The sequence below is a fragment of the Peromyscus leucopus genome, chromosome 19, assembly GCF_004664715.2.
Source record: "Peromyscus leucopus breed LL Stock chromosome 19, UCI_PerLeu_2.1, whole genome shotgun sequence".
NCBI classification, from domain to species: Eukaryota; Metazoa; Chordata; class Mammalia; order Rodentia; family Cricetidae; genus Peromyscus; species Peromyscus leucopus.
In genome coordinates, this window is record NC_051079.1 from 10,984,334 (window position 1) to 11,012,130 (window position 27,797).

Here is a 27,797-nt window from a genome sequence, read left to right on the forward strand (position 1 = left end):
GGTGCTGAGAACTGAATCTGTGTCCTCTGGAAGAGCAGCTAGTGTTCATAACCACTGAGCCATCTCCCTGGCCCCCAAACTAGTGTCTTAAATGACATCTATTTATAATTAACTTAGATTGTGTTTAAGGGTTTTAACAAAGGATGGCATTGGTATTTTTCTCTAAGGTTACTGAAGGTTCTCATATACTCTGGATTTTCCTTACCTTCTCTTTCCCACATAGTTGGGTTCCTGTATTATGTGGCTTTATCTAGGAATTAAGGGCCCATTCAAGAAAACACACTTATTTCCCAAGTGAGACAAAAATAACGAATTAGTGACTTAGATGAAATGCATAGGTACATGCTTCTAGCTCATTCTTCAAATCTATCATTCTCACCTTCCTTAATCGAAAATCTGTCAATGCCTGAAATGTACAAATCTGTCATTTTGCTTAAATTCAAAGTTCCAACTCGACAGCAGCCTTTGAATCTGAGATCCTCCTACCCCAGTCTCCCCAATTACAGACGTCTAACCAAATTGTGATTACTTGTTCCATAGCACACCTCTTGCCCAAATCCAAATCTGGCCGGGATTAATAATGAAAATCAGATCCTTTGTATTAGGAATATTTGGAAACCGTGTCTTAAGAAACCAAAAAAGAGAGAGTGAGAAAGGAAAAAAATAAAGAAAAAGGAAGGAAAGAAGGAAAGGAAAAAAAAAAAAGGAAGAAAATTCCCAGGAAAGGCAGAAGGAGGGCAGGCAACGGAATCCACACTGCGGGGCGGCTGAGACTGCCGGGTGAAGAGGGCCGCCCATTGCTTTCGTCACAATCCGCCGCCGCGCCGCGCCGCCCCCGGTTGCCATGGGGCCCGGGGAGGCCACCACGCCCCCGCCCCGCGGTGGGCGGTGACCCGCGGCCGGGCGGCGAGCCCCGCAATGCCCAGGGACCGCGGCTCCGGGGGAGGGGGCTTGACAGTGCTCCACGAGCCTCACTGGGGTCCAGTCCCATGAGGCCTGCGCGCCGCGGGACTGAAGCCAGAGGACGGCGGAGGGCCACCGCTCGGCCGGCCCGCGGCTCCGGGGAAGGCGCATGAGGCCCAGCGCGGCTCCGGGGATCTGAGGTGAGGCCGGGCGAGCCTGGGCGGCGTTGGCAGAGCCGCGGGCCGGGGAGGGCGTGGGAGGGCGGAGCGGAGCGGGGGGGCCTGGGGCGGGAGGAGTGACGGGGGCGAGCGGCGGCCGAGCGCGGAACCTCCGCGGAGCCGCGGCGCCTGGCCCACCCCTCCCCGGGGCGGGGCCGGGGCCGCGGCGCTATGGCGGCCGGGAGGGGCGGGGCGGGGCCTCGGCGCGCGCCGGCGGTAGAAGCCGCGGGCGCAGCCAATGACAGCCGCCCCTCCCCTGCGCCTGCCGCCAAGCCCCGCCCCCGCGCCGTGGGCCGGCGGAGAATGGGCGGGGCCTGCTCGTGCTGCTGCCTTGTCTCGGTGTTCCGCCCCGCCCCCGAGCCCCGCCCCCTTCCTGGCGCCGGCCGCTTCCTGAGAGAGCCGCTTCCTGACACGATTCCCTCCCCCCTCAGGGCTCTCTCGGGGCGTCGGGCTCCGGGCCGCCACCGCCACCTGGGCCCCTGCCGGCGCCGGCGCCGTTCCCGCCCACCCCTCGCCATGTCCGAGGAGCTCTCGGCGGCCACGTCCTACACGGAAGATGATTTCTACTGCCCTGTCTGCCAGGAGGTGCTCAAGACGCCGGTGCGCACCGCGGCCTGTCAGCACGTGTGAGTAGACGCCCCTTCGCTCGCGCCCGGCCCCGCGGGCCCCGCCGCCGCCGCCGCCGCCCCGCCGCAGCAGCCCGGCGTCCCTCCGCCCGGCCTCGGCCCCGCCGCCGCCTGCTTTCTGCGCCACGCCACCTCCCACCCCCGCTCGGGGGTCGGTCGGTGCTCGGGCCCTCTGGGGGGGGGGGGCGTCCCTGGCCCTCCTTGCCGGGCCGGAGCGCGGGGCGGGGGTGGGGGGGGCGCAGAGAACGTGGAGCCTTTTTGTTTCCTAGCAACCCTTGTGGAGGCCCGGGCGTTGAGTGCTCGGGCCCCGCCGCGGGGTCGGTCGTGTAGGGCCCGCCGTGGTGGTTACAGGGGCTTCCCTTGGGGTGTTAGACCCTGGTCTGTGCGAGGACACCCCCCCCACACACACACACCCCACACACAGCCCGCGACCCCTCCTTCACACCCGTCCTTGAGCCGATTTGGAAACTCGGGGCTCAAACGGTGTCAGATGAGGAGCCTAGGCTAGCGCCCTTTTCGCCCACGCGAGGTCCGAAGGGGCGGCAGGGGTTTCCTGGGCTGCAGGGTTTCCTGGGCCGCAGGGTTTCCTGGGCTGCAGGAGGTGGCTCCCTTTGTGCGTTCCTCCTGTGCACTGTGGCTGGCTGAGGTGCTTACTCCAGGGATGAGGTAGGACACAAAGGCTCGGGGCAGGGTGGCCTTGAGGTAGGGTTGCTTGCCATGGTTACGGGAAGCAACTTGAATCCTTTCCCAGACAGCCAGTGCCAGTCGGGGCTGGAGACAGACCTTAATAAAGCACGTGACAGGCCTGGGTGATGACCAGAGTCCACGAGGAACGTTATTTATTTACTTAACTTACTTGCTTATTTATATATTTATTTTGAGACACGGGCTCCTGTTGCTCTGGCCAGTCTGGAACTCACAGCGATCTCCCTGCCTCAGGGATTAAAGGCTTGCGCCAACACGCCGGGCTCCCCTGAGGAACTTTTTAAAGTAAAGATAACCAGTTTCTAGGCTCCGTTCCAAACTTAGACATGGGTTTCTGGCAGGTGGGGCGTGAAAAAGTTCGGTGCTTCCAAGCAGCTGCAAAGAATTGAACAAGTCTCTAGATTAAGTTTTTCCTCCCACTCTTGTTTTTAATGATGGGACTTAGAATTTTCAAGGCATAGGTGAGGTGATGCTTGGGAGGCTCAGACAGGATTTTGAGTTTGAGACTAGCCTGGCCGTGTAGTGACTTCCAGGCCACCCTAGACTACACACCAAGCAAGACTTGTCTCAAAACACAACAATCCAGCAATCCCGTCTAAGAAAAGGAATAATGGTGGTGGATAGAACTTTGGTTTCTTGATCACAAGTCTAGCTACAGATGACTTTTTTGTTAACTTTTTTTGACATTGATAATCCTTTTTTATTAAAAAATATTTCACGCTGGGCAGTGGTGGCACACGTCTTTAACCCTAGCACTCGAGAGGCAGAGCCAGGTGGATCTCTGTGACTTCAAGACCAGCCTGGTCTACAGGGTGAGATCCAAGACAGGCAGCAAAACTAGACAGAAACCCTGTCTCAAAAAAAAAATGTCACACAATGTAGTCTGATCATGATTTCCCCTCCCCCAACTCCTCTCATATCTTCTCCATCTACTGTCCTTTATCTCAATCTTTAGCAAACAAAGAAAATGCCCAAACAAACCAGACTAAAAAAATGAAAAACACATAACAAAAGGGACAAAAATGCCCAAAAAAAGCAATATGATTCAAAAAGTACAGAAATATCATTGAGTTGGAGAGGATGCAGAACAAAGGGAATACTCCTCCACTGTTGGTGGGAATGCAAACTTGTACAACCACTGTAGAAATCAGTATGGCGATTTCTCAGAAAATTAGGAATCGAACTACCTCAAGACCCAGCCATACCACTCTTGGGCATATACCCAAGGAATGCTCAATCATACCACAAACATACATGTTCTACTATGTTCATAGCAGCACTATTTGTAATAGCCAGAACCTGGAAACAACCTAGATGCCCATCAACTGAAGAATAGATTACGAAAATGTGGTACACATTTGGAGTACTACTCAGCAGAGAAAAACAATGACAGCATGAAATTTACAGGCAAATGGATGGAACTAGAAAATATCATCCTGAGTGAGGTAACCCAAACCCAGAAGGACAAACACAGTATGTACTCACTCACAAGTGGATTCTAGATATAAAGCAAAGAACAATCAGACTGCAGCCCACAGAACCAGGGAGGCTATATATATAGCAAGGAGGACCCTAGGATGACTGGGGCTTATAAGTTTTGGTTTTACTCAATTACTGGGCAAGCCTCAGTGAAACATTTCACTATTAAGTTAAGAATTTATACTGTATCAAGCTGATAATAGAAAAATAAGTAAATTAAAAAAAAAAAAAAGGCTGAGCAAGCCATGAGGAGGCAGCCAGTAATTAGCACCCCTCCATGGCCTCTGCATCAGCTCCTGCCCTCAGTCCCTGCCCTGCTTGAGTTCCTGTCCTGACTTCCTTCAGTGATAGAAGTGTAAGCCAAATAAACCCTCCCCCCCAAAAAAAGAAATAACATTGAACTCCTTTTGTGTTGGCCATCTCTTCTGTTGGGCATGAGCCAACTCTTCACTGTTCTTCATCTTCACTAATCCTATTCTGTGGCAGTCATGTGAGTTGGCGTTTAGTGATGAACTAGGGAAGTTATTTTTGCTCGTCAAGAAAGATTAATGAGCTGAGTGGTGGTGGCTAATGCCTTTAATCCCAGTACTCAGGGAGGCAAATCTCAGTTGAGGACAGCCAGGGCTACACAGAGAAACCCTGTCTCAAAAAACCAGAAAAACAAACAAAAAAAGGGGAATGAAAGAAAGATTAATGAGGACTGGAGAGATGGCGCTGAGGTTAAGAACAATTACTGTCCTACCACAGGACCAGAGTTCTGTTCATACCATCCACATCAGGTAGACAACTATTAACTCTAGTTGCAAGGGATCCAGCATCTCTGGCCTCTGCAAGGCGTTTGCACTCACGTGCACATGTCCTGCAGACAGACACACACACACACACACACACACACACACACACACACACACGATTTAAAATAATTAAAGCAAGATTAATGACAGCCTGACACTTTTCTTTGGTGCAGATGAGGCAAGAGGACGCTATGGTAGCTGTTGTGTGTGTACTTCATAGATCTTTTATGTACAGAATCATTTCAGATACTCTGGGGTCACTGACCTCAGACCCCATTGTAAATTTCAGCCCCTCAAAATTCTGTGCACAAAATTCCACTGTATTTCACATGTGGTATATTTAAAATGAAGGACTGTAATTTAGCTTGACCTCAAGTGATGATTTTTTTTTTTAGTTCTGACTTTCTTCAGATTAACTTACTGGACAAGAACAGAATAGCTCTCTACCAGCACTTTCTCTATAGTTGCTTTGTACTTCTTGCTGAACAGTGTATTTAAAGAAGGAAGAGGGGGGAAATTTTTTTTTTTTGGTTTTTCGAGACAGGGTTTCTTTGTGTAGCTTTGCGCCTTTCCTGGAACTCACTTGGTAGACCAGGCTGGCCTTGAACTCACAGAGATCCACCTGGCTCTGCCTCCCGAGTGCTGGGATTAAAGGTGTGCGCCACCACCGCCCGGCTAAATTTTTTATATAGATGAAAATGTAGGTAATGATGGAGCAGGGTCTAGATTGACAGAACTGAATGGGGTGAAGGAATTTTTTTTTCTTTTTCTTAAATTTATTTATTTATTATGTACACAGCATATATGATTGCAGGCCAGAAGAGGGCACCAGATCACCAGATCTATTACAGATGGTTGTGAGCCACCATGTGGTTGCTGGGAATTGAATTCAGGACCTCTGGAAAGGCAGTCAGTGCTTTTATCCGCTGAGCCATCTCTCCAGCCCGGATTTTTTTTTTTTAATAACTAGAATTATTTTAAAGTATTTACTACATCATTATCTCTCTCTTTCTTTTCTTTTTTTTTTTGGTTTTTCGAGACAGGGTTTCTCTGCGTAGCTTTGCGCCTTTCCTGGAACACACTCTGTAGCCCAGGCTGGCTTCGAACTCACAGAGATCTGCCTGTCTCTGCCTCCCTAGTGCTGGAATTAAAGGCATGCGCCACTACCACCCGGCACATCATTATCTCTTTTTTACAAAAGACAGAATTGTACCTATAAACAAGTTTATCTTTTGCTGTAAAATCAGGTTGTATTTTTGAAGTGAGGCTTAGGATTGAGCTCAGTGCCTTACTGGATGGATACAGTCTAGTCTATTAAACTAACAGAAGGAAAAGAGTACCAAATTACTTTATGATTCATAGAGAGGGATGAGGTTAATGATTTGGATCACTGGGGATCTTGTAGATATTAAAAATAGGTTTTCATGGCCATTTCAGTGGCAGAAAAGGAGCAAAATCATTACAAATGTCCCTTTAATCTCCATTTATTTCTCCAAATAGAAATTGTCTAATGCTTTCTTTTTGGCATAAGGAGTACTCAGTGTACTTTCTTTGGTAACTGTTAATAGTCTAGTAGAGAAACCTATAAATGTTACTGATATTTATAAGATTTTTAGGTAGAAAATTTTATGTTAGCAACAAGAAGCAAGTATCTAAATCAGTTTGGGAATATAAATATAAGTGACTGATTTTCTAGATGAATTTACCAGTGATAGTTTGTTTCTGGGGCATGGTGGGTATACCGTGTATAGATTTACTAGAAGATGGCTTTCCTCAGACAGAGTTTGGAGCCAAAGAATATGTGTAATAGCTGTAGTTTACATATACTGGCAGAAATTTACTGGGTGAGCCATATATGAATGTTTTCCTAGAAACCAGAGACCTATTTTGGCAGGGGAACAGCATGGTGTGGTTTCACTTTTAGAAAGTTTATTTAAGTGTCAAATTTCAGGTTGGCAGTTGACACTAGTAATGTTGATGACACATTGATATGTCAGGAAAGAGAATGATGAGAAAGAACCTTAAACTAAGGTGGTAGTGGTAATGCAGAGAAGAGTCCCCTGACATTTTAAGGATATTGTATAAGATTTAATGACAGCATGTCCACTAGTTAAATGTATATACTATACGTAGATCTGGAATAAATGGAGCTAAAGCTGCCTTTGTGGTTATGTTCACCAAGGAACATATGTAACAAAGCAAGAAGAGCAGAGGTCCTAGATAGACCCAAGTTTTGAAGAATACTTACGTAACTTCATTAGAGAGAGCTGTATTCTAAGGAGTAGTAGACAGGATAGGAAGAAATCCAGGCAAGACATAAACTGAAAGAATTAAAAACAAAAAGCAAAGCAGTAACAAAAAAAAAAAAAAAAAAAACCACCAAACCACAACACTGTTAGATACCTTAGAATAGTCCGATATAATGTTTAAAAATAAAAAAATAAAAACAAAGTAAGGGCTGACGGTATTAGTGTTAAAATGCTTGCCTAGCATGCACAAAGGTCTGGGTTTAATCCCCAGCACTGAAAAACAAAACAAAGTTGGCTTGGGTGGTACAGGTCTGCAAAAGCATCTGGGAAGACTAAGAAAGGACAATTGCAATTTCAAGGCTAGGCTATGCAACTAAGTGAGACTGTCTCAAAACACCAAAACGAACTGGGAGGACCTGGGACCTAGCCCATTGTTAGCACATTTATCTAGCCTATGTGAGGTCCGGTGCTTCCCCTGCCCCCCAGCTGAACCAGTCATAGTGGCACATCTATAAAATCAGCACTTGGGAGGTGAGATAAGGTAGGAGAATTGCCAGGAATTTAAAACCAGCATGGGCTACATAGCAATACTGTTCCTCAAAAGGAAAAAAAAAGTGTGCGTGAGGCAAATGTCCAAAAAAACATTTCAGGAGAAAATAGAGTGGCTATTGATAAGCTTATTTCTCCTAGTTTACTGTGTAATCTTAAAAATCTTTTATTTTGTTCATTTTAGTTTTTGTTGCTGTGATAAAATACCTTGACAAAAAACAACTTAGGGAAGAAAGGGTTTATTTGATTTACAATTACAGTCTGTTCCTTTGGAGACATCAAGACAGGAATTTAAAGCACCACATCCCATCCAGAACAGGGATACAATAAAACCATGCTTGCTACTTAGACAGCCTTCTCTTACACAGTTCAGGGCTGAAAACCAGGTAAGGCTGCTGTCTGAAATGGTCTGGGTCTTCATATACATCAGTAGCTATGAAAACAGTCCTAAAATACACCCACAGATCCAGCCAACCTAATCTAGACAATACCTCAATTGACTTTTCTTCCCAGGTGATTCTGGATTGTGTCAACTTGACACTTAAAGCCAAACATCATATAGTTTCTGTCTCTTTTTTTAAAATGTCAAGGAATATTTGTACAGTGTTAGAAGTAAGCTCGAATCTAAATGAAAATTTACATGTAACAACATATCTGGGAAACATTAGTTTTCTTCCTTTGAGACCTATCTTATATAGATAGCCCAGGCTGGCCTTGAACTCCTTTATAGTTAAGACTGGCTTTGAACTCTGATTTTCCTGTTTCTACTTTTCACGTCCTGAGATGATAGGCATGTGCCAAGATATCAGGCTTCTTTCTGACTTTTGAGATGAAGTTTCATGATATAGCTCTAACTAATTGGGAACTCACTATGAATTTTTTTAAATTATTTGTTGACAGTCTCATACATATAATGTATTTTGTTCATTTTTGTCTTCAATTACCCTCTCATTTCCTTCTAACTTCTCTGAACCTCTTCCCAACAAATCCCCCTTCTATATTTTCGTGTCTTTTTGTTTGTTTGTTTGTTTGTTTCAAGACAGGGTTTCTCTGTAGCTTTGGAGCCTGTCCTGGAACTCACTCTGTAGACCAGGCTGGCCTCGAATTCACAGAGATCCGCCTGGTTCTGCCTCCTAAGTGCTGGGATTAAAGGTGTGCGCCACCACTACCTGTCTTAAGATCCCCCCCCCCCCCGCCCCCCCAACCCCACCCAGACAGAATTTCTCTGTGTAGCTGGTAGCTGTTGTGGAACTTGGCCTGGAACTCCGAGATCCACCTGCCTCTGCCTCCTTCCTGAGTGCTGGGATTAAAAGAATGCACCACCCACCTTCCAGCTTCTTAAGATTTTTAAACTATAAAGTGGCAAAAACTGTACTGTTTACTTAACAGATTGATTTAATTTTTTTTTTCCGAGATAGGGTTTCTCTGTGTAGTTTTGGTCAGATGAGTTTAATTTTAAGACCTGAAGATTAATTGATTGCTCACTTCCCCTCCTTAGTTATTTTGGGGAGCTGTGTATTTTGGCACTTGCTTGTAGTCCCAGCATTAAGGAGACTGAGGCAGGAGAGTTGCTGTGAGTTTGAGCCATACCAGGGCTACCTTGTCTCAAGGGAGAAAAAAAAGGCCAGGCCAGGCATGGTGTATACATGCCTATGATCCTTGTACTTGGAGGCAGGAGGATCAGGAGTTCAAGGCCAACGTAATGTGAAGAATTTGAGGTCACTCTAGCTACATGAAACTTTTTGTTTATCATTGTTTTACCTATATGTCTGTGCACCATTTGCATGCAGTACCTGTGAAGGCCAGAATAGGGCATCAGATTCCCTGGGACTGGAGTTACAGGCAGTTGTGAGCGGCCATGTGGTGATGGGAATTGAACAACAGGTGCTCCTAACTGCTGAGCCATCTCTCCAGCCCCAAGATTCTTTATTAAAAATAAGTTATTTGGGGTAATTATTTTGATTATATAAATTTGCTTGCCAGGTATTTAACTTACACTAAAAGCACAGTGGGTAAAAATGTGTTTTTTTTCTCTCCCAGTCTGTTGATTGTTGGCATCTGGGAGTAGCAAACAGGGATTTGTAGTAATAGGGTAATGTGCTATTCTAAAATTACAGGCTTCTTTGATATGTGAAAAAGAAAGTATGACAGGAAGAGAAGGAAGGTGCACACCAAAAATTACTAAGCTTTTTAAAATTTATCTAGTTTAATATAAAGGGGGATAATAAACAAGTTTATATCTGAAGAGGCATGTTTGTGGTACAGAAGGAAAAACAGAAAAATTGGAAATAAAAGGTATTTATTTACTGGAATATAGGGTGTTTTTTTTTTTTTTTTTTTTTTTTTTTTTGTTGTTGTTGTTGTTTGTTTGAATTGGTCTTTTTATGTTCTGGATGTCCTGGAACTTGAGACATGGAGACCGGTTGTCCTTGAGCTCAAAGAGATCCTTCTGTTTCATCTTCCTGACTTGCTGGGATTAAATGCCTGTGCTGCCACGCCTGTCTTTGTTTTAGAGTTTTCAGACACAAATGTAGCTGGGTGTGGTGGCACATACCTATAATTCCCATCATTCAGGAAGTTAAAGTAGGATTGCTTCCTTAGAGTCTATAAACTTCAGCTTCAGAGTGAGACCCTTTCTCAAAAAAAAAAAAAAAAAAAGTTGTAAAATGGACTTGAATGTAGTTTTATTTTGTTACCATCTAATCCAGTTATTAGTCTTAATGTCTGAGAAATACATACATAACTTTCAAAACTGGGCTGTGCATACATTTGAATAGCCTGACTACGTAGTATATGTACATATCCATAATCATTTGTTTAAAAGAAATAAAGTAATTTTTTCTGTAATTAACTAACATGTAACAAATGTTTGGTTTAGTTTCTGTAGAAAATGTTTCCTGACTGCAATGAGAGAAAGTGGAATACATTGTCCCCTATGTCGTGGAAGTGTGACTAGAAGAGAAAGAGCATGTCCAGAACGGGCCTTAGATCTTGAAAATGTCATGAGGAAGTTTTCTGGTAGCTGCAGATGCTGTTCAAAAAAGGTAGAGTTATATTATGACAGTGTTTTAATTTCCTGGTGAACATGATTTTGAAAAGAAAGACATTTCCAAGCAATATGGTGTGCACCTATAATCCTTGCTCTCAGGGGGCTGAACTAGGAGGACTGCAAGTTCACAGCCAGCTTGGGCTACAGATTGAGATAGCCTCAAAAACAAAATAAACAAGATGCTATTTAGAGTGAGTTATGTAGAAAAGATCAGAAGCTTTGTGTATCAGAAACCTTAGAGATTTTTCATCTTTAAGATTAAAAGTTTAGGGGCTGGAGAAGGTGGCTCAGCAGTTAAGAGCACTGGCTGTTCTTCCAGAGGTCCTGAGTTCAATTCCCAGCAACCACATGGTGGCTCACAACCATCTGTAATGAAATCTTCTGGCCTGCAAGCATGCATGTAGACAGAACACTGTATACATAACAAATACATAAATCTTAAAAAAAAAAAGATTAAAAGTTTATTTTCTCAATAAGCTCATAGTCTGTCAAATGTTAATAAGTTAGCCAAATAGATTTATATACTAAAGAAACCTGTAGGTGCCCACTTAGGTATTTAAGAAATCATGAAATATCTCACAGAAGACTGGTTTAAGCTTTAATTTTAAGCACATGGGATAATCAGGTATTGATAAACAAATAACATTCTCTATTCTACTTGAAGAAGGCTGAACTGGTGAGAAGTGGTTAGGCTTTGAGTATAGCCTTGTGTCTGTAGCGCATTTATTCAAGTCAGATCTGCTTTCCATCTCTGAAGAAGATGGTGAACTGAAAATACACTTGGGGGATTCTGGCCTTGTTTCTCAGTGAGAAACCAAAAAAAATGTTCCCAATATGAACACAGGAAACATCATTTCTTACCTGCTTTTTTCTCTTATCGGGTTGTAATAGTCAAATGCCCAGCAGTATGAGGCAGCCTCTTAGAATTCTTTCTTTTGTATTTGGTTTTCTGGGCTAGGGTGTCAGGTAGCCCAAGTGGGCCTTGAACTCATAACTGAAGATGACCTTGAACAACTGATTCTTTGTTTCCTCTTCCCAAATGCTGAGATACAAGGATGCACCTTGTGCCTGACTTTTTCTATTGGTGTTACTATATTTATTTGTTAGTTTATTTATTTATTTGAGGCAGGGTCTCCCTATGTAGCCCTGGCTGATCTGAAACTCACTGTGTAGACCAGATTGGCCTTAGCCTCTAAATAAGAGATCTGTTTCCCAAGTACTGGGGTTTAAGGTATGTGCGACCCTGCCTGACACTAACTTACTTTTATAAAGAAACTTTTGCTTAAATGAAATATTTAGTTATCTATTTTTATCTTTTTTCCTCTTATTGACAGTATCTCAAATTTTGTGTATTGTGTTCTAAATTAAAAATCGTATTTAACCAATAATTTACAGATTAAATTCTATCGCATGAGACATCATTACAAATCTTGTAAGAAGTATCAGGATGAATATGGTGTGTCTTCTGTCATTCCAAACTTTAAGATTTCTCAAGATTCAGTAAGGAGCAGGTAAGCAACATTTATTCTAAAAGCAAAATTTTAATAATTGAATGGAAATTGCTTGGGGAATTTTGATATGTATATGTTTAACAAATTACACTAAGTATCTTAACTAGAATTTGCCTTCAAAATTTATTTGATATTTGTATCTAGGAGACCAACTTTATCATATGCCTAAACTTATGTTACTTAAAATCATTCTGGGAAAATCTTTCTTTGAATAAAAATTATACCTGGGAGTTAAAAACTCAATTAATTTTCAGATGAAATAATTTAAATATTTGGCAAAATCATTTTCAATAATTTATTTCAATACTGGAGTTTTTTGAAGTTTTTATTCTGATAGTGCTTAGATATACTATTACTACTACTACTTTTCTGTTTTACTATTATTTTGAGACTGGGTATAGTGTATCTAAAGCTGGTTTTGAACTTCTTATATAGCCCATGATGGCTTTGGACTCCTCCTGAGTCTCCTGGGCACTGGGCTTACAAATGTGTAGTCCCAAACCTCATACCACATATATAGCTTCAAAAAAAGTGGTATTTTTTTTTATTATTGTTTTGTTGCGTCATTTAAAAACATTTATTACATTTCTGTGTGTGTGTGTGTGTGTGTGTGTGTATTTGGAGGTCAGGACAGCTTAGAGGAGTCAGTTTTCTTTTCCCATATGGATCCTGGTGATTGAATTCAGGTCATCAGGTGTTTATTTTTTTACTTTTGAATAGTTTTTCTCTTTCTCGAGAATCTCTGCTTCTGCTGGGATTAAAAGCATGCACTACCACTTCTGGTGGCCATCAGCCTTAGTAACAAGTGCTTGTACCTGCTAATCCATTTATCTCCTCAGCCCTACTGTGAGCTCCTTTAACTAATTTGAAATAGAGGTACTTTGGTAATTTGTTTTGTTATTCTCCATCTACCCAGGTACAATTGAGTAAGTAATGGAAGCTCAGTAAATACTGTTCAAGTAAATAATAATGATTAGATGTATACCTGGTTACCCGCTAACCCAGGTCAAGAAATAGAGCAGTTACCAGAACAGTTTTCCTGTGAGCTGTGTTGGTTTGAACTCCATATACCTATAACTACTGTTCTTTCAGTTCTTTAATTTTTATCATCCCCACATGTATCCCTAAATGTTTTGTGTCATTTAGAAAATTAATAACAAGCTTGTGTTCAATAGTGTAAAGAAATGCAATTTCTTCAGTCTTAAAATAGCTTGTGGAAATCAATATGCTAAGTCAAATAAATAAAATTTTAATTTCAGTGCTTGATACATGTTGTTAATATTCGTACTTTAACCACCTTTAAGCACTCTGGTTGTTCATATAGTTATAATATTTCTTTTGGCTGTTTTACTGACTACTTAGTTGAAACTTCTGGTAAGTTCTTTAGTAATGTTTTCATTGCTCTGCAGAACTCAACCCAGGTTCTCAATTTACTGTCAGTAGATGAAATTGTCATTTTCATTTAGTGGTTTTTTTTTTTTTTTTTAAATAAATCCATGTGGATTCTTTCCTCCCTCTGCTTTGCTTACAGTACTTCTGCTGTATTAAAAGTAGATATCTGTTTATTGCCCAATTAATTTTTTGTTTTGTTTTTCAAGACAAAGTTTCTCTGTGTAGCCCTGGCTGTCCTGGAATTCACTCTGTAGACCAGGCTGGTCTTGCACATAGAGTTCCACCTACCTCTGCTTCCTGAGTGCTCGGATTAAAGATGTGCACCACCACCTCCTGGCCAGTTAATTTTTCTTAATATGGAGTAATGTTTTGTTACCTTTTTTCAACACTGTATCCCAAGTACTCAGCGAAGTTCTTAGAGTGTATTACATATACTGTCACTTTATTGGGCTGCTTTGTTTTTGTTTTATTTTGGCTTTTTGAGATTTGGTTTCACTTTGTAGCCCTGGCTGGCATGGATCTTGATATGTAGACTATTCCTGACCTCAAACTTTGTGATGCCTCTGCTGCCTGAGTACTGGAATTACAGGTATACACCACCCACCATACTCTGTACTGCTTGTTAAATGACAACTCCCTACCCTATCCCTAGGACACAGACCTTGCTCATTTGGTTCCTTAGATTTCATTTGGTCGGACGATGTTAAGTCCTAGTAACAATATTCCTTATCTATGTTCTTTCTTGGCTGTTGTTACTTCTCTAACTCAGTCCCTCTCATTTTTCTGAATGGTATTAGTGTTCAGTTGGTAGTTCCCTAATCTGCCTGATGGCATTTCAATCTGTTCAGTTATGTGTAGACCTGTGTGTCTCTGTGTGTGTATGTACATGTGAGTGCAGGTGCCTGCAGAGGCCAGAAGAGGGTGTCATATCCCCCGGGAATTAGAGTTATAGGTGGTTATGAGCCAGTTGATGTAAGCCAAACTCAGGTCCTCTGCAAGTACATTTTTTTTTAATTGACAGTTAACTACTGCACCATCTCTCCAGTCCTGCCAGTATATTTTCTTTAGTGTTTAAGAAAAATGGATGTCATCTCCAAACTCTAATGACTGCCTGATAGCACAAAGTCCTATTCCTGCCCCCCCCCACCCCCCAAGACAGGGTTTCTCTGTGTAGTTTTGCAGCCTTTCCTGGATCTCGCTCTGTGGACCAGGCTGGTCTCAAACTCACAGAGATCTGCCTGGCTCTGCTTCCCAAGTGCTGGGATTAAAGGCGTGCGCCACCACCGCCTGGCTCAGACTCCTTTCTTATTTGATCATTTTCTTTTTAGTGTTTGTCTTTGCTGTGTAATTCTACATATCATTGTATTATATATGTTAAACAGCCATGTTGAATTTTAACATATCCTTGCTACCTTGTGTGTGTGTGTGTGTGTGTATGCGTGTGTGTGCGTGCGCGCGCGTGTGCTATACATGTCAATATATATGCATATGTGTTCCTGTTGAGCAGTATCAGATATCTGCAGTTTCTCTCCACCTTAGTTTTGAAGATACAGTCTTTCACTGAACCTGGTGCTCACTGATGTCCCGAGGGACTAGGGATCATTTGTCTCTGCTGTCCCAACACTAGCTTACAGGAGTGCCTTATTGTGTGGTTGATATATTGTGCACCCCAGTAAACTTATCTAGGGGTCAGAGAACAGAACAGCCATAATGTTAAACATAGAGGTTAGGCAGTGATAGCACACGCCTTTAATCCTAGCATTCCAGAGGCAGAGATTGGTCTGGATCTCTGTGAGTTCAAAGTCATCCTGGAAACAGCCAGGCATGGTGACTCGTGCCTTTAATCCCAGGAAGTGATGGCAGAAAGCAGAAAGGTAGATAAGGCATGAAAACCAGGAACTAGAGCCTGCTTAAGCTTTTAGGCTTTACAGCAGCAGTTCATTCAGATAGGAGGACACAGAGGCTTCCAGTCTGAGGAAACAGGATCAGCTGAGGAATTGGCAAGGTGAGGTGGCTGTGGCTTGTTCTGCTTCTCTGATCTTCCAGTGTTGACCCCAGTACCTGGCTCCAGGTTTGTTTTTATGAATATGACCTTTTAAGATTCGTGCTACATTATTGTGCCTGTCTTTTTATGTGAGTGCTGTCCTCCTGTCATCAAATGGGTGCTGGGTAGGTAAACTCGTATGCTATGCTTATGCAGTAAGTACTTTAACCACTGCGGCATCTTCCCAGATCCAACATTGCTATTTTGGAAGATATTTAATTTACTTAACAGGGCAGGCTTAGCTGGGTGTGATGGCACTCACCTGTGATCCAGTATTCAGAAGACTAAAGCAAGAAAATTTCCATGATTTCAAAGCTTGTCAAAGCTACATGATAAGTTCAAGGCCAACCTGGAGTATGTCATAAAATCTTGCTTTTTACTAAAAATAAATGAATGAGTACAATAAAAACTATAGAGATAGGCCTGGTGGCACCGGGCTGTAATCCCAGCTACTTAGGAGACTGAGGAGGAGAATCACAAATTCAAGGCCTGCTAAGTGGGGTTGAAAGTTAATGTGTTAGTGTAGGTGAGATTAAGTTAAAAAATGTCTTGTGTGGTGTTAGTTCATACCTTCACCTCCATCCTTTACAAGTGGTACTGCTTTTCCCTAGCACTCTAACCTATACCTTGCCAGCTCAGCTGGTAGACTATTTATTCATGTATGTATGTATGTATTTAGGTTTTTCGAGACAGGGTTACAGGGTTTCTTTGTGTAGTCCTGACTGTCCTGGAACTTGCTTTGTAGACCAGGCTGGCCTTGAACTCAGAACAGAGATCTACCTTCCTCTGATTCCTGAGTGCTGAGACTAAAGGCATGCATCACCACAACTGGTAAAATTTTAATGATTTACTTTTATTTTATGTGATTGGTGCTTTGCCTGCGTGTATGTCTGTGTGAGGTGTCAGATTCCCTGGAACTGGAGTTCCAGGTCGGTGTGAGCTGCCATGTGGGTGCTATTACTCTTTTGTTCTCTCTCTCTCTCTCTCTCTCTCTCTCTCTCTCTCTCTCTCTCTCTCTCTCTCTCTCTCTCTCTCTCTCTCCTCTCTCTCCTCTCTCTCCTCTCTCTCCTCTCTCTCTGTTGGAGGTAAGAGGACAGCTTTCAGAAAATGGTTCTCTGTTGCCAACTTGTGGGACCGGAGGATCAAACTTAGGTTTCAGACCTTGTGGAAAGCTGCTCTGACCCCTGAATCATTTTACTGGCTTTTCCTTTTTTTATTTAAAATGTTAGCTGTCCTGTTGAATCTTTCCTAACCTTTAGAATTTCTTCCTGTTAATAGAACTATAGTTTATACTCCAATTAGACCCTTTAAACTTTATTGTATTTCTTTACTGCTAAATCTTATATAGAATCTAGTATTATTTATATATCCTATGCAATGTTGTAATTACCATAGAAGGCATCATCAATTTTCAATATGGACATGGGCAGAATTACGTTTTTTTGTTATTGGGCTTGTTTGTTTTGTGGTGCTTTGGGATCAGACTCAGGGACCCAGGGCTTTACATATTATAGATAAGCACTAAACCATGAGCTGCATCCTTAGACCTTAATTTTTTTTGAGGGGGGAGGTGGGGTTTGAGATAGGATCTTGCCGTGTGACTACTATGTAGTTTTGAGTAGGCTTTGAACTGATGAGCTGGCTTCTGAATACTAGGATTATAGGTGTCATGATGCCTGGCAAGAGAAATGTTTTCCTTGGGGGGTGGGGGGCACTTCTTGCACTTTGGGATGTGTTTTGATTCCTAGTACCCACACCAGGCGGGTCACAACCATCCATAACTCCAGCTCCAGGTGGAACTGATGTCTCTGGCCTCTGAGGTCACCTGCATTCTCATACACAGACACACTCATATAATGAAAAATAATACAAGTCTCTAAAAGAAAAAAAAATGTTTCTCCATGGTAAAAGTAGTCTAGTGAGCTGGAAAAGAAGCCCCAAAGCCTGCAAGTACTTGGGGTTTTTTTGTTGTTGTTTTGGTCTTTCTTTTCTTTTCTTTCTTTTCTTTTTTTTTTTTTTTTTTTTGATTTTTCGAGACAGGGTTTCTCTGTGTAGCTTTGCGCCTTTCCTGGAACTCACTTGGTAGCCCAGGCTGGGCTTGAACTCACAGAGATCCGCCTGGCTCTGCCTCCCGAGTGCTGGGATTAAAGGCATGCTCCACCATTGCCTGGCGTACTTGTTTTTATAACATTGACAACATGGATGAAATTCTGTGGCATGTTAGTTATAGTTCCTGTGTGGAATGCTCCTTCTTCTAATATTCCATATAACACTGACTTTTCTGGCATAGGGTACAACTAAATATGTCAGGATAGTCTATGTATTAGAGAAGTGTACTAATGAAGCCTAGTTTCTTTTTGGGGAGTAAATTATAATCATTAAAAAAGTTCAAATATTTTGCCAGGCAGTGGTGGCACACACCTTTAATCCCAGCACTGGGAGGCAGAGCCAGGTGGATCTCTGTGAATTCGAGGCCAGCCTGGGCTACAGAGCGAGATCCAGGACAGGCACCAAAACTACACAGAGGAACCCTGTCTTGGAAAAAAAAAAAAGTCAAGTATTTTGTGAAACCCCTTTTACTTTGGAAGCCACAGTTTTCTACCATGTCCTAGCTACCTGACAAAGGTTCACAAATCTTTTAGTTCACCCAAGGGTTTAAAAATTTAACAAGGAGCACTGGAGAGATGGCTTAGTAGTTAGTAGAGCATTGACTGTGCTTCCATAAGACCTGGGTTCGAATGTCAGCCTCTGCTTGGAGGCTTACCACCATCTGTAACTTCAGATACAGGGGATCCTACACCTTTTCCTGGCCTCTGCAAGCACTTTATGCATGTACTGCATAGACTTACATGCAGGCAAAACATCCTGCGTGTTAAAAAATGAGCAAGGGCCAAATGTGATAGCACATGCCTATAATGCCAGAGGAAGAAGCAGGAGAATGGGAAGCCAGCATGGCCTAATTTCTAGACTCTGTCCTCGCCCTAACTCCACCATCATCCCCAAAAGAACATCACTGGTTGAGGAAAAAGATTTTATGTAATTAAAATTTTGTGTTCTTTACTTTACACTTGTACCTGAATATTGTAAAAGGTTTTATTTTTGTTTTGAGATATCATCTTACTTTGCAGTAGTGGTTGGCCTGGAATTTTCTTTGTAGCCCGGGCACAAAACTCACAGAGATGCACCTGTTTCTGTCTCTGCCTTTCAAATACTGGGATTAAGGATATATGTCACCATGCCTGGCTGGGTTTTTTTGTTTGGTTTTTTAGACAAGAGTTAAGTAGTCCAGGCTGGCCTCAGACCTATTATTCCTCCTGCCTCAGCCTTCTAAGTGGTGACATTGTAAATGTATACCACTATGCCCTGCTGTAATCATCTAAGACATAAATATGTGAGTGGATAAGAACTTAAACAGTCTTTCTTGATTTTTGAAAGCGATGTCATGAATATCATGAATATTTTGTATTAAAGACTACTTGAGCCGAGTGGTGGTAGCACGTGGGCCTTTAATCCCAGCACTTGGGAGGCAGAGGCAGGTGGATCTCTGTGAGTTGGAGGCCAACTTGGTCTTCAGGGTGAGTTCTAGGACAGCCAGGGCTACACAGAGAAACCCTGTCTCAGCAAAAACCAAAAAACTACTTGAAGTTCACACTTTTTTTTTTTTTTTTTTTTTTTTAATGTGGATTGAGTGTTTTTCCTGCATGTGTACCAGATGTGTGCCTGGTGCCTATGAAGACCAAAAGTATTAACTGCTGAGCCATCTCTTCAGCCCCTAAAGTTCAGTCTGGTCATCTTCATTAAACAGTTCACATTAATGAAGCTGTGATGTGTTTTATTATTTGGGGCATTAACTCTTTCCCCCCTGTGCTTCTTAAGTAACAGGAGTGAAACATCTACATCTGATAATACAGAAACTTACCAAGAGAATACAAGGTAAATTTTTAAAAATTCTACTTTGGTAAATAATATTGTTGAATAATATAGAAGGTCTTTATTATTTGTGGTGGTAAGAATTTAACTCAGGGATTGAGCATACTAGGCATTCATTGAGCTATAATCCTGAATCCTCATGATAGATTTTTCTTTTCTCTGAGACAGAGTTTTGTTGTAAAGCTTAGGCTGGCCCTAAATTCATGATCTTCTTGCCTAAGCCTTCAGAGTGCTTGGAGTTTAACAGGCATGTAGATAATAACGTTAAATAGATTAGTTAGTAGATTTTTAGTATTTTTTTTTATTGTGTGATTTTTGTGTGTGTTTTGTGTGTGCTCATGTGCATGCCACATTACACATATAGTGGTCTAGAGGATAGCTTGCAGGAGTTGGTTCTTTTCACCGTAAGAGTCCTGAGGACTTCACTCAGGTTTCAGGTTGGGTGGCAAGTGCCCCTTAGCTGCTGAGCCATCTTTCCAGCCCAGTTACTGTATTTTTAAAATAAACATTTATTCAGTTAAATCACTAACTATAGTCCTGGGAGTTAATGCTTCAGAAATAAACAGTGCTTAAATAGTTGTTGCTTTCAGGATCATGTAAGAGCTAGTCTATTTTCCTGGTCAGATTTCTTCCATGCATAATTCAGGCAAAGATGTCAATATTGAACTTGGTGACATTCAGAAGTGTTAAAGCCCAATGATGTTTGATTCTTAGATTGCTTTGAACTACTTTATCTTAGGGTTTCTATTGCTGTGGTAAAACACCATGACCAGTGCAACTTACAGAAGATAGAGTTTATTTGGGGTTTATATTTCTAGAAGATTAGAGTCCATAATGGTGATATGAGGCCTAGTGATTGGCAACTGGAGCAGATACATCTTCATACACAAGGAGGAAGCAGAAAGCACACTGGAAATGGTGTCAATTTTTTGAAACCTCAAAGTCTGCCCAATGACACACTTCCATCAAGGCCATACTTGCTAATCCTTTCCAAACAGTTCTAACAAATGGGAATGAAATATTCAAACACACAAACCTTTGGGAGTCATTGTTATTCAAACCACTACACGTTTCAGTCTTTGCTTTTTTGCTTTTTCTGTGAATTTTGTGTTAGATTCTTAATCTGGGGTAGATTAAAGTTAGAATTTGATGGAAATCCTTCTTTCACTAACTGTGTTTATTTTGTGAGCCTTGGAAGGGTAATGAAGCACATGCTGCAGTACAGTCAGACAACTTCTTGTGCCTTCTTCACTTGTTGAAGCATTTCACTGGTCCATAGAATCTCTGTTAAGTTTTAAATTCCTACATAGGAGCTTTCTAAAATGTGGTAAACCGTAAGACAGTTAGAAACTTGAAGGGATACGCAGTGACTTCTGGTACCACATGAATGATTACAATTACATTTGGACTTCTTTTTTTTTTTGGTTTTTCGAGACAGGGTTTCTCTGCATAACTTTGCGCCTTTCCTGGAGCTCACTTGGTAGCCCAGGCTGGCCTCAAACTCACAGAGATCCGCCTGGCTCTGCCTCCCGAGTGCTGGGATTAAAGGCGTGTGCCACAACCGCCCGGCTGGACTTAACTTCTTAACCATAGTCCTACATTTTGTTTGTAATTGTTTTTTTGGAGATGGGTTTCATAAGGTAGATGAGGTTGATCTTGAACTCATGACTTCGCTGCTTTAGCCTTCTGAGTACTATCATACTTAGCTTTTCCCCCCTGGAGAACAAATGAACTGAAAGGATAAACACTAGTACTATATAAAATGAGACTGTAAGAGAAATTCTATTCCGAATCAGTTGTTAAATAATCTCATAACTATGACTTAAAACATAATAATTCACAACAGTGCATTAAAAAATACCTCATTTTTTATGTTGATGGTTTTGAATTTCAGTATGTCTCATTTGAATTGCCTTGTAGTTCTTCTGGGCATCCCACCTTTAAGTGTCCCTTATGTCAAGAGTCAAATTTCACCAGACAGCGTTTGTTGGATCACTGTAATAGTAACCATCTATTTCAGATAGTTCCTGTGGTGAGTACATATATTCAAAAGAATCTTTTGTTTAAAGCATGTGGTTCCATGAATCTCTCTTTATGTATAGAAAGGGGAAATTTCTTACTTAAATTTGGATTTAAAAGTTTTAATAAATGATTGATTGTGATGCAAATAAATGAGATATTTAAATTTTTATTGCCTCATGTAAAGAAAGATAGTTACTGTCAGGTAATGTAGACTACTCTAGTAAAGAATAAAGTGTGAACTAGGGAGTCATTTTTGTGTAGTGGCAGAGCCTAATTCTGTTGAGTCCTTTCAGTTTATTCTGCTGGATGCAGAGGACTGGATCCAGTCACATGAATCTGTTATAGAAGACAATACTTATAAGAATAAAACTGAGCGAGGTATGGTGATGAATGCTTTTACTCCTAGCTCTGGAGAACAGTTCTAGACTGGCCAGAGCCATACAGTGAGACCTTGTCTCAAAAGCCAAAGGGTAAAAATCAGTAGATATTTTTAATTCTATCATTGAAGAATTTATATGAATGTGTAAAAGCAAGAAGGAAAAAGTCATGCTATATTTATTTTTATTTTGATGCATACTTGTCTTTTTTGATGCTGTTTTTAGGGGAAATCTATGTAGACTACAGGATCCCAACATTATGTTAATGGTCCCAAAAGAACTCATTTTGAGCATACATTTCATAGATAAGTGAATTTATTAAGCTGGAAGATATCTTTCATCCTTCTGCCCTGTACTGGGGCTTCAACTGGAGCTCGACACTTGCTCCACAAGAATCCTACTTTTAAAATATATCTCCAGCCTTTTAAATTTTTTCTAATAAAATTTTATGATGGGGGGTCTCACTTAGTTCCCCAGGCAGACCTTGCATTTGTGTTCTTTCCGCCTCAGCTTCAGGAAGAGCTGGTGCTATATATTTCTCTACATAAATAGGATAAGGTTGTTGATTGATTTTTATTACCTTATATAAAGGAAGATGATATCATGAGGTAATGTGGACAGTTTACAATAGGATTAGGGACGACAGGGTTGAGCTACTACAACCAGCTTCTTCAAAAATAAGGAGTAAAATTTATTAATAACATTTACAGCCAGTCTTTAGATATTTTAGCAAATATAGTAGAAAAATGTTTTTAAAAAAATGCCCGAGTAACTATTGAGGATTCCTTTCAATTCCTGCAACCGTTCATTAGAAGGGAAGGGGTTAAATAAGCAAATACAGTACCCAAGAGGTATGTGGGTTGAATTATTTGATTTGTATTCTTTTCTGCATAATACTCTATGCACTGTCAGCTTTGGTTAGAATCCAGTTACTTCTTTTTGTGTCATTTTAAAAAATGTACTTCATTAAAACTTTGAGGATACAGTTTAAACTTTATGATTCACTCCATTTTCATTTTACATGTAAGTGAAATCAAGCTAATAATATTTCTATAATGGTTATTAATTAGATCAGGTGAGACTATATGTTACACATGTTGTAGATAGTTAATGGAAACTGTCATTACATTGACATTAGTATAGGCTGCATGTGCTGTTTCTGTTTAAATAGTTCTATAACTAGAGATTTAATTAATAGAATATCCATGGTCTCTCTTACTATAATAGTGTCATTTATCTAAGGTAATCTGCTTGGGAAATGATCTAGTCATGGGATTTGGCTCTTAGAAATGGATTTTAAGAGCTGCACATGGTGACACATGTCTCTAGTCCCAGGACTTGGGAGGCTTAGACAGAAGAATCACAAGTTCAAGGCAGCCTGGGCTACATAGTGAGACCCTGTGTCAATCTCTTTATACTGTCCAGTGCTTTTTGTGTTCAGGAAAACCTTAGAGAGACTATAGGTGTGAGTACAGATCACAGTATTAAAGCAAATACTGATGTGAGGGCTGGATGTGCTGGTGCACGCCTTTAATCCCAGCACTTGGGAGGCAGAGGCAGGAGGATCTCAGTGAGCCTGGTCTACATAGCAAGCTCCAGAATAGCCAGGACTACATTAGAGAGACCCTGTCTCAAAAAAACAAAAAATAAAATAAAAAATTGATGTGAATTGAGCTACACCTTTTTTTATTTTTCAGTGCATATAAAAGTTACACTTGACTATACTGTTTTCTGTTAAGTATGCAATTGTATTATGTCTAAAGTATATACATTATCTGAGTTACATGCTTCATTGCTAAAAGTGTTATTCATCATTTGAGCTGTTGGAACAATGGTGCCAAATAGACTTGCTTGACACTGGGTTGGCACAGACTTTCAACTTTTAAAGAAATGTAGTATCTGCAAAATGCAGCAAAGTGACGCACAATGAAGTATACCTGGTGTTTTCAGTAACATGAGCTTGTATTTTAATGCTCTCAATAATTATATGATGTTTCATTATTTTTGTTATTTTTTTATTTAAAACAATCTGTTTCTCATAGACATGTCCTATTTGTGTGTCTCTTCCTTGGGGAGATCCTAGCCAGATTACTAGAAATTTCGTTAGTCATCTAAATCAGAGACATCAGTTTGATTATGGAGAATTTGTGGTAAGTGAGTTCTTCAAGATTAAGAAAGTTAAATTAACTTTTTCAATCTAAATTTGAGTTTTCAGGCAAGTTGTGGAATCAGACTACTTGAATAAAGGGCAAGTTGCTGTGTTTTTAGTAGTAAAATTGTTAAGCTTCATGAAATTCTGAGAATTGAATTTATTTTTTATACTAGAGAGATAATTACTAGAAAAATAAGCCCCTTAATAGCAAAATGAAAGTTTAAGTAAAAATTGCCTAGAATTAAGAGAAAATTATACCTGCTTAAAAAGTAAAATTGGTACAAATCTTGTGGGAGAATGGGCTTCAAATACAGAGTAAGTTGTTAGCATAGGAGGCACATTAAGAACACAAACCAGAGAAACCCATCAAAAACCAGGTTGTCTACTCAGGAAAGGCAACAGAGCCCCTCAGACCAAAATGGCTCCATTTCTATTTTTCATACTCATGATAATTTTAAAAAATGATGTGATGGTTTCACTTTATTAATTATAAAATTGCACTTTATTCAGCTTGTGTGTAGTTAAGATCTTATTTAATACACAATTAATCCCAATAGGTAAAAACAGGCATGCATAATTTTCATTTTTATGGGATTTGCAATTTTAGTCTTATTTCAGAATAATTTAAATGTTTGTAAAATTCACATGTGCTGCTTTAGTGATTTTAGGAAGCAATTGTGTATTATTTTTAAATTTCCATTTTAAGAGCAGATACTGTGTCTGGAGGGCTATATTTGGAAGAACAAAATAGGTTTTGTCAACTATTTTTAATCTAATTCTTTGTTTTACCTTGCCATAAAAAACTATTTCAGTTGTCAGGTAGGACTTGATATCTTTTAAAGCTAATCCATGGGGCATAAATTGACAGCAAATAGGGTTGTTAAAGAGAGAATAGGGTTTCTATTGTTGGTGTTGTTTGCACTGAGTCAAGACTCGGTGCATTCTAAACAGTTGTTGTACACCGAGGTACTAAGCCCTAGTCATAGAGTCAGTTATAATTTAAAAATGACTGAGCTACAGTTACTTAGTTTCACGTTGTGGTTAAGAACTGTTAATTCGGCTGTTAATTCAGTTAGTTAACATAATGCTTATCTTTCTTAAATTTAGTTTCTCTTCAAAACTTAGAAATCTTTTTTAGAAATGATACAAATTTATCATATTACTAGTTTTAATTAACTATAATTTTGGTCAGTGTAAATTTTATCCTCTGCTGAGCAGAGCAGTTATTACTTATTACTAAATAATGATAGCCAAATTTAATTTTAAAAGTTCATGTATTGAAACCTTGTATTTTGCTAATTTTTGAGATGGGGTCCCATTATGTCCCTGCTGGTTTCAAACCCCTGGGCTCTAGGTATCCTCCTGCCTCACGGTCCTGAGTGGCTGAGAATATGGCACACACACCATGGTGCTTGGCTTAATCTTGCATTTTAAAGCATATTGTACATAAACTCCCTTGTATGCAAATGAATGTGAAGATGTGTAATGCATTAGATAAAATTGAATAGTTGACTATTACCCTGTTAACGTTTTTTTTTCTTTACTTAGAATCTTCAGCTAGATGAGGAAACCCAGTATCAAACTGCTGTAGAAGAATCTTTTCAAGCAAACATCTGATTTGAGTACACATTTCTGCATCCTTGTACCTACAAGTGCCATCTTTAAGGGGAAGACAACATGAAGTCACCGTTTGAATAATTTGCTGTGCATATTAATAAAAATAATAATTCAGTCTACTGTATTAGGTTTTTAATTGAAATTAAAGGTGGGCCACCCTAACTCCATTCTCTAGACAGTTACTTTAACAGCATGGAAATGGTTCTATTTTACTTGTGTGGTGAAAAGGGAATTCCTGTTGTCTTTTTCTTCCTTGTGTTACATATTCTGAATGTTTCATTAAGTTGTTTTTGATATTTTGATGCAGTTCCTTCTATTTACTTTAGAGGTAACAGTACTTTATTACAAAGGTAACAGCAAATTCTAAAAGATGTGATTCCTATAAAAATAATAAGCCTGAGCCATTTGTCAGAACTGCAGAATGGAAACTTGAAGTGCTAAGTGGGATAATCCAAAGGGATTTTTTAAAGAATAGATTCTAGCTGAGGAATTCAACAATAAGAAAATTGTATTTATGTAATGTTTTGTATTTTTGAAGACTAGTGAAATTTCTATAATAATTTTGACTTTGAAAGCATATTGTACAAATGTTTCTTCTTTTGCTATTAGATGAACATATCAAAAGAAGAGAAAAAAGTTTTCTTTGGTGGTTAGTTTGTTATTTCACTCTAGCTTGAGTAATTTGTAAGCCTAAAATGAGTTGTATGACAGTTCTTTGTAGTCAGTATTTCTCACTAGCTGATGAAACTTTCAGTTTGTGATGATATATTACACTTAAATTAGTTTTTTAAAAATCCAAAGTTGAAGATGTATGTGGAGATATGTACATACACTTTTGCATGTATCTATGCACATATATCTTTACCTAGAGTTTGTCAGGTTATGTATAGAATTTCTATTAAGAGTTTTAATAATGGGCAAGCAATATAGGATTGAAGTATTTATCTCATTTGATTAAAATTTTGTATGTTACCAGATTTTTTAAACAGTAAGCCAAATACTAAATGGTATAGTTGGCTGTTATTACATCTGAAAAATTTGTTATATGGTGCTCATTAGTTATTTTTGAAAATAATGCATAGGTGATGTAGTGAGAGAGGTTTTACCAGCTACTGTTTAACTACATTTTAGTCAAAACCAAGTTCGTTCTTAGTCTTTGGTGTAAAGTATTGTAGAAGAGGCCAAGTCACAGAGTATAGGGTGAAGAGTGAATTCCTGACATTCCATGCTGACATACACTGTTACGCTTTCTTTAAAATAACTAAACTCAAAAGAAAAATCTCTGAAGTAGTTTGCTGCTAATATATACATACATTGTAAAAAATGGTATATTTTGATTTTCTTAATACCCTTGTTGACTTTTCTACAGTGAACTTTTTTTTAACTTGATTTAATAAAAATGTTAATTTTGAACATGCATTTTTTAAAAACCTTTTTCAGTTAAACAGTAATGACTTTATTTATGTTTAGTAATATAATCAAACACACAAAAAGCCATACATCTTAATGCCTCTTTTCTGTCCATTCTCGAATGTGATGTTTGCTGTGTTTTCTAGCACTTTCAGTTGACATACAGGAATTTTAGGAACATCTGTATAATGAACTCTTTAAAAGGAAACTTCTGTCCACAGTTCTTCTAGCTAAAGCAATAACTTTGATACTTTTAAAGTTTAATCAAAGCCGGGCGGTGGTGGCGCACGCCTTTAATCCCAGCACTCGGGAGGCAGAGCCAGGCGGATCTCTGTGAGTTCGAGGCCAGCCTGGGCTACCAAGTGAGCTCCAGGAAAGGCGCAAAGCTACACAGAGAAACCCTGTCTCGAAAAACCAAAAAAAATAAAAAAATAAAAAGTTTAATCGAGCCAGTGTGCCCGTACACCATCCAGGGAAACTTGTACTAGAGGCCGTTTTGAAATCCTGTTTTGAAGTCTTGTGGATGAGTTAAATATTAACAGTTTTTTTTTTTTTTTATAAGAATCACACCTCCCCCCCTTTGGGAACTCCTGACTATGGAAAACACTTTTTAAATTCCTCTTTTTGTCAGTGGAATAAGAACAGGGATAGATAGGTTTATAATTTAATTGCTAGGGGGAAAAGCTCCTACTTTATTTTGTCTTTGTAGCTGTCAGTATAAAGGGGAGAAGCTGTAGCAATATGCTGATGCATTGGTTTCACAGTACCAG

General features: G+C 40.1%; 1 protein-coding gene across 7 annotated transcripts; it reads left to right on the forward strand.

Annotated features, from left to right (window-relative positions):
• The first annotated feature begins 864 nt into the window (after window positions 1-864).
• Rnf138 (ring finger protein 138) lies at window positions 865-26,598 on the forward strand. Of its 7 annotated transcripts, XM_028886557.2 has the most exons (8): window positions 866-1,103; window positions 1,553-1,747; window positions 10,402-10,567; window positions 11,968-12,083; window positions 19,396-19,452; window positions 21,370-21,481; window positions 23,891-23,998; window positions 25,549-26,598. In XM_028886557.2, the coding sequence occupies exons 2-8, from the start codon at window positions 1,638-1,640 to the stop codon at window positions 25,615-25,617; spliced, it is 738 nt and encodes a 245-aa protein (XP_028742390.1). In that variant the 5' UTR covers window positions 866-1,103; window positions 1,553-1,637; the 3' UTR covers window positions 25,618-26,598. The 7 variants fall into 7 exon arrangements, with proteins under 7 accessions (XP_028742393.1, XP_028742390.1, XP_028742394.1 ...); XM_028886560.2 differs by lacking the exon at window positions 23,891-23,998 and having other exon boundaries at window positions 865-1,103; XM_028886559.2 differs by lacking the exon at window positions 866-1,103 and having other exon boundaries at window positions 1,494-1,747; window positions 19,402-19,452.
• Window positions 26,599-27,797: the final 1,199 nt, after the last annotated feature.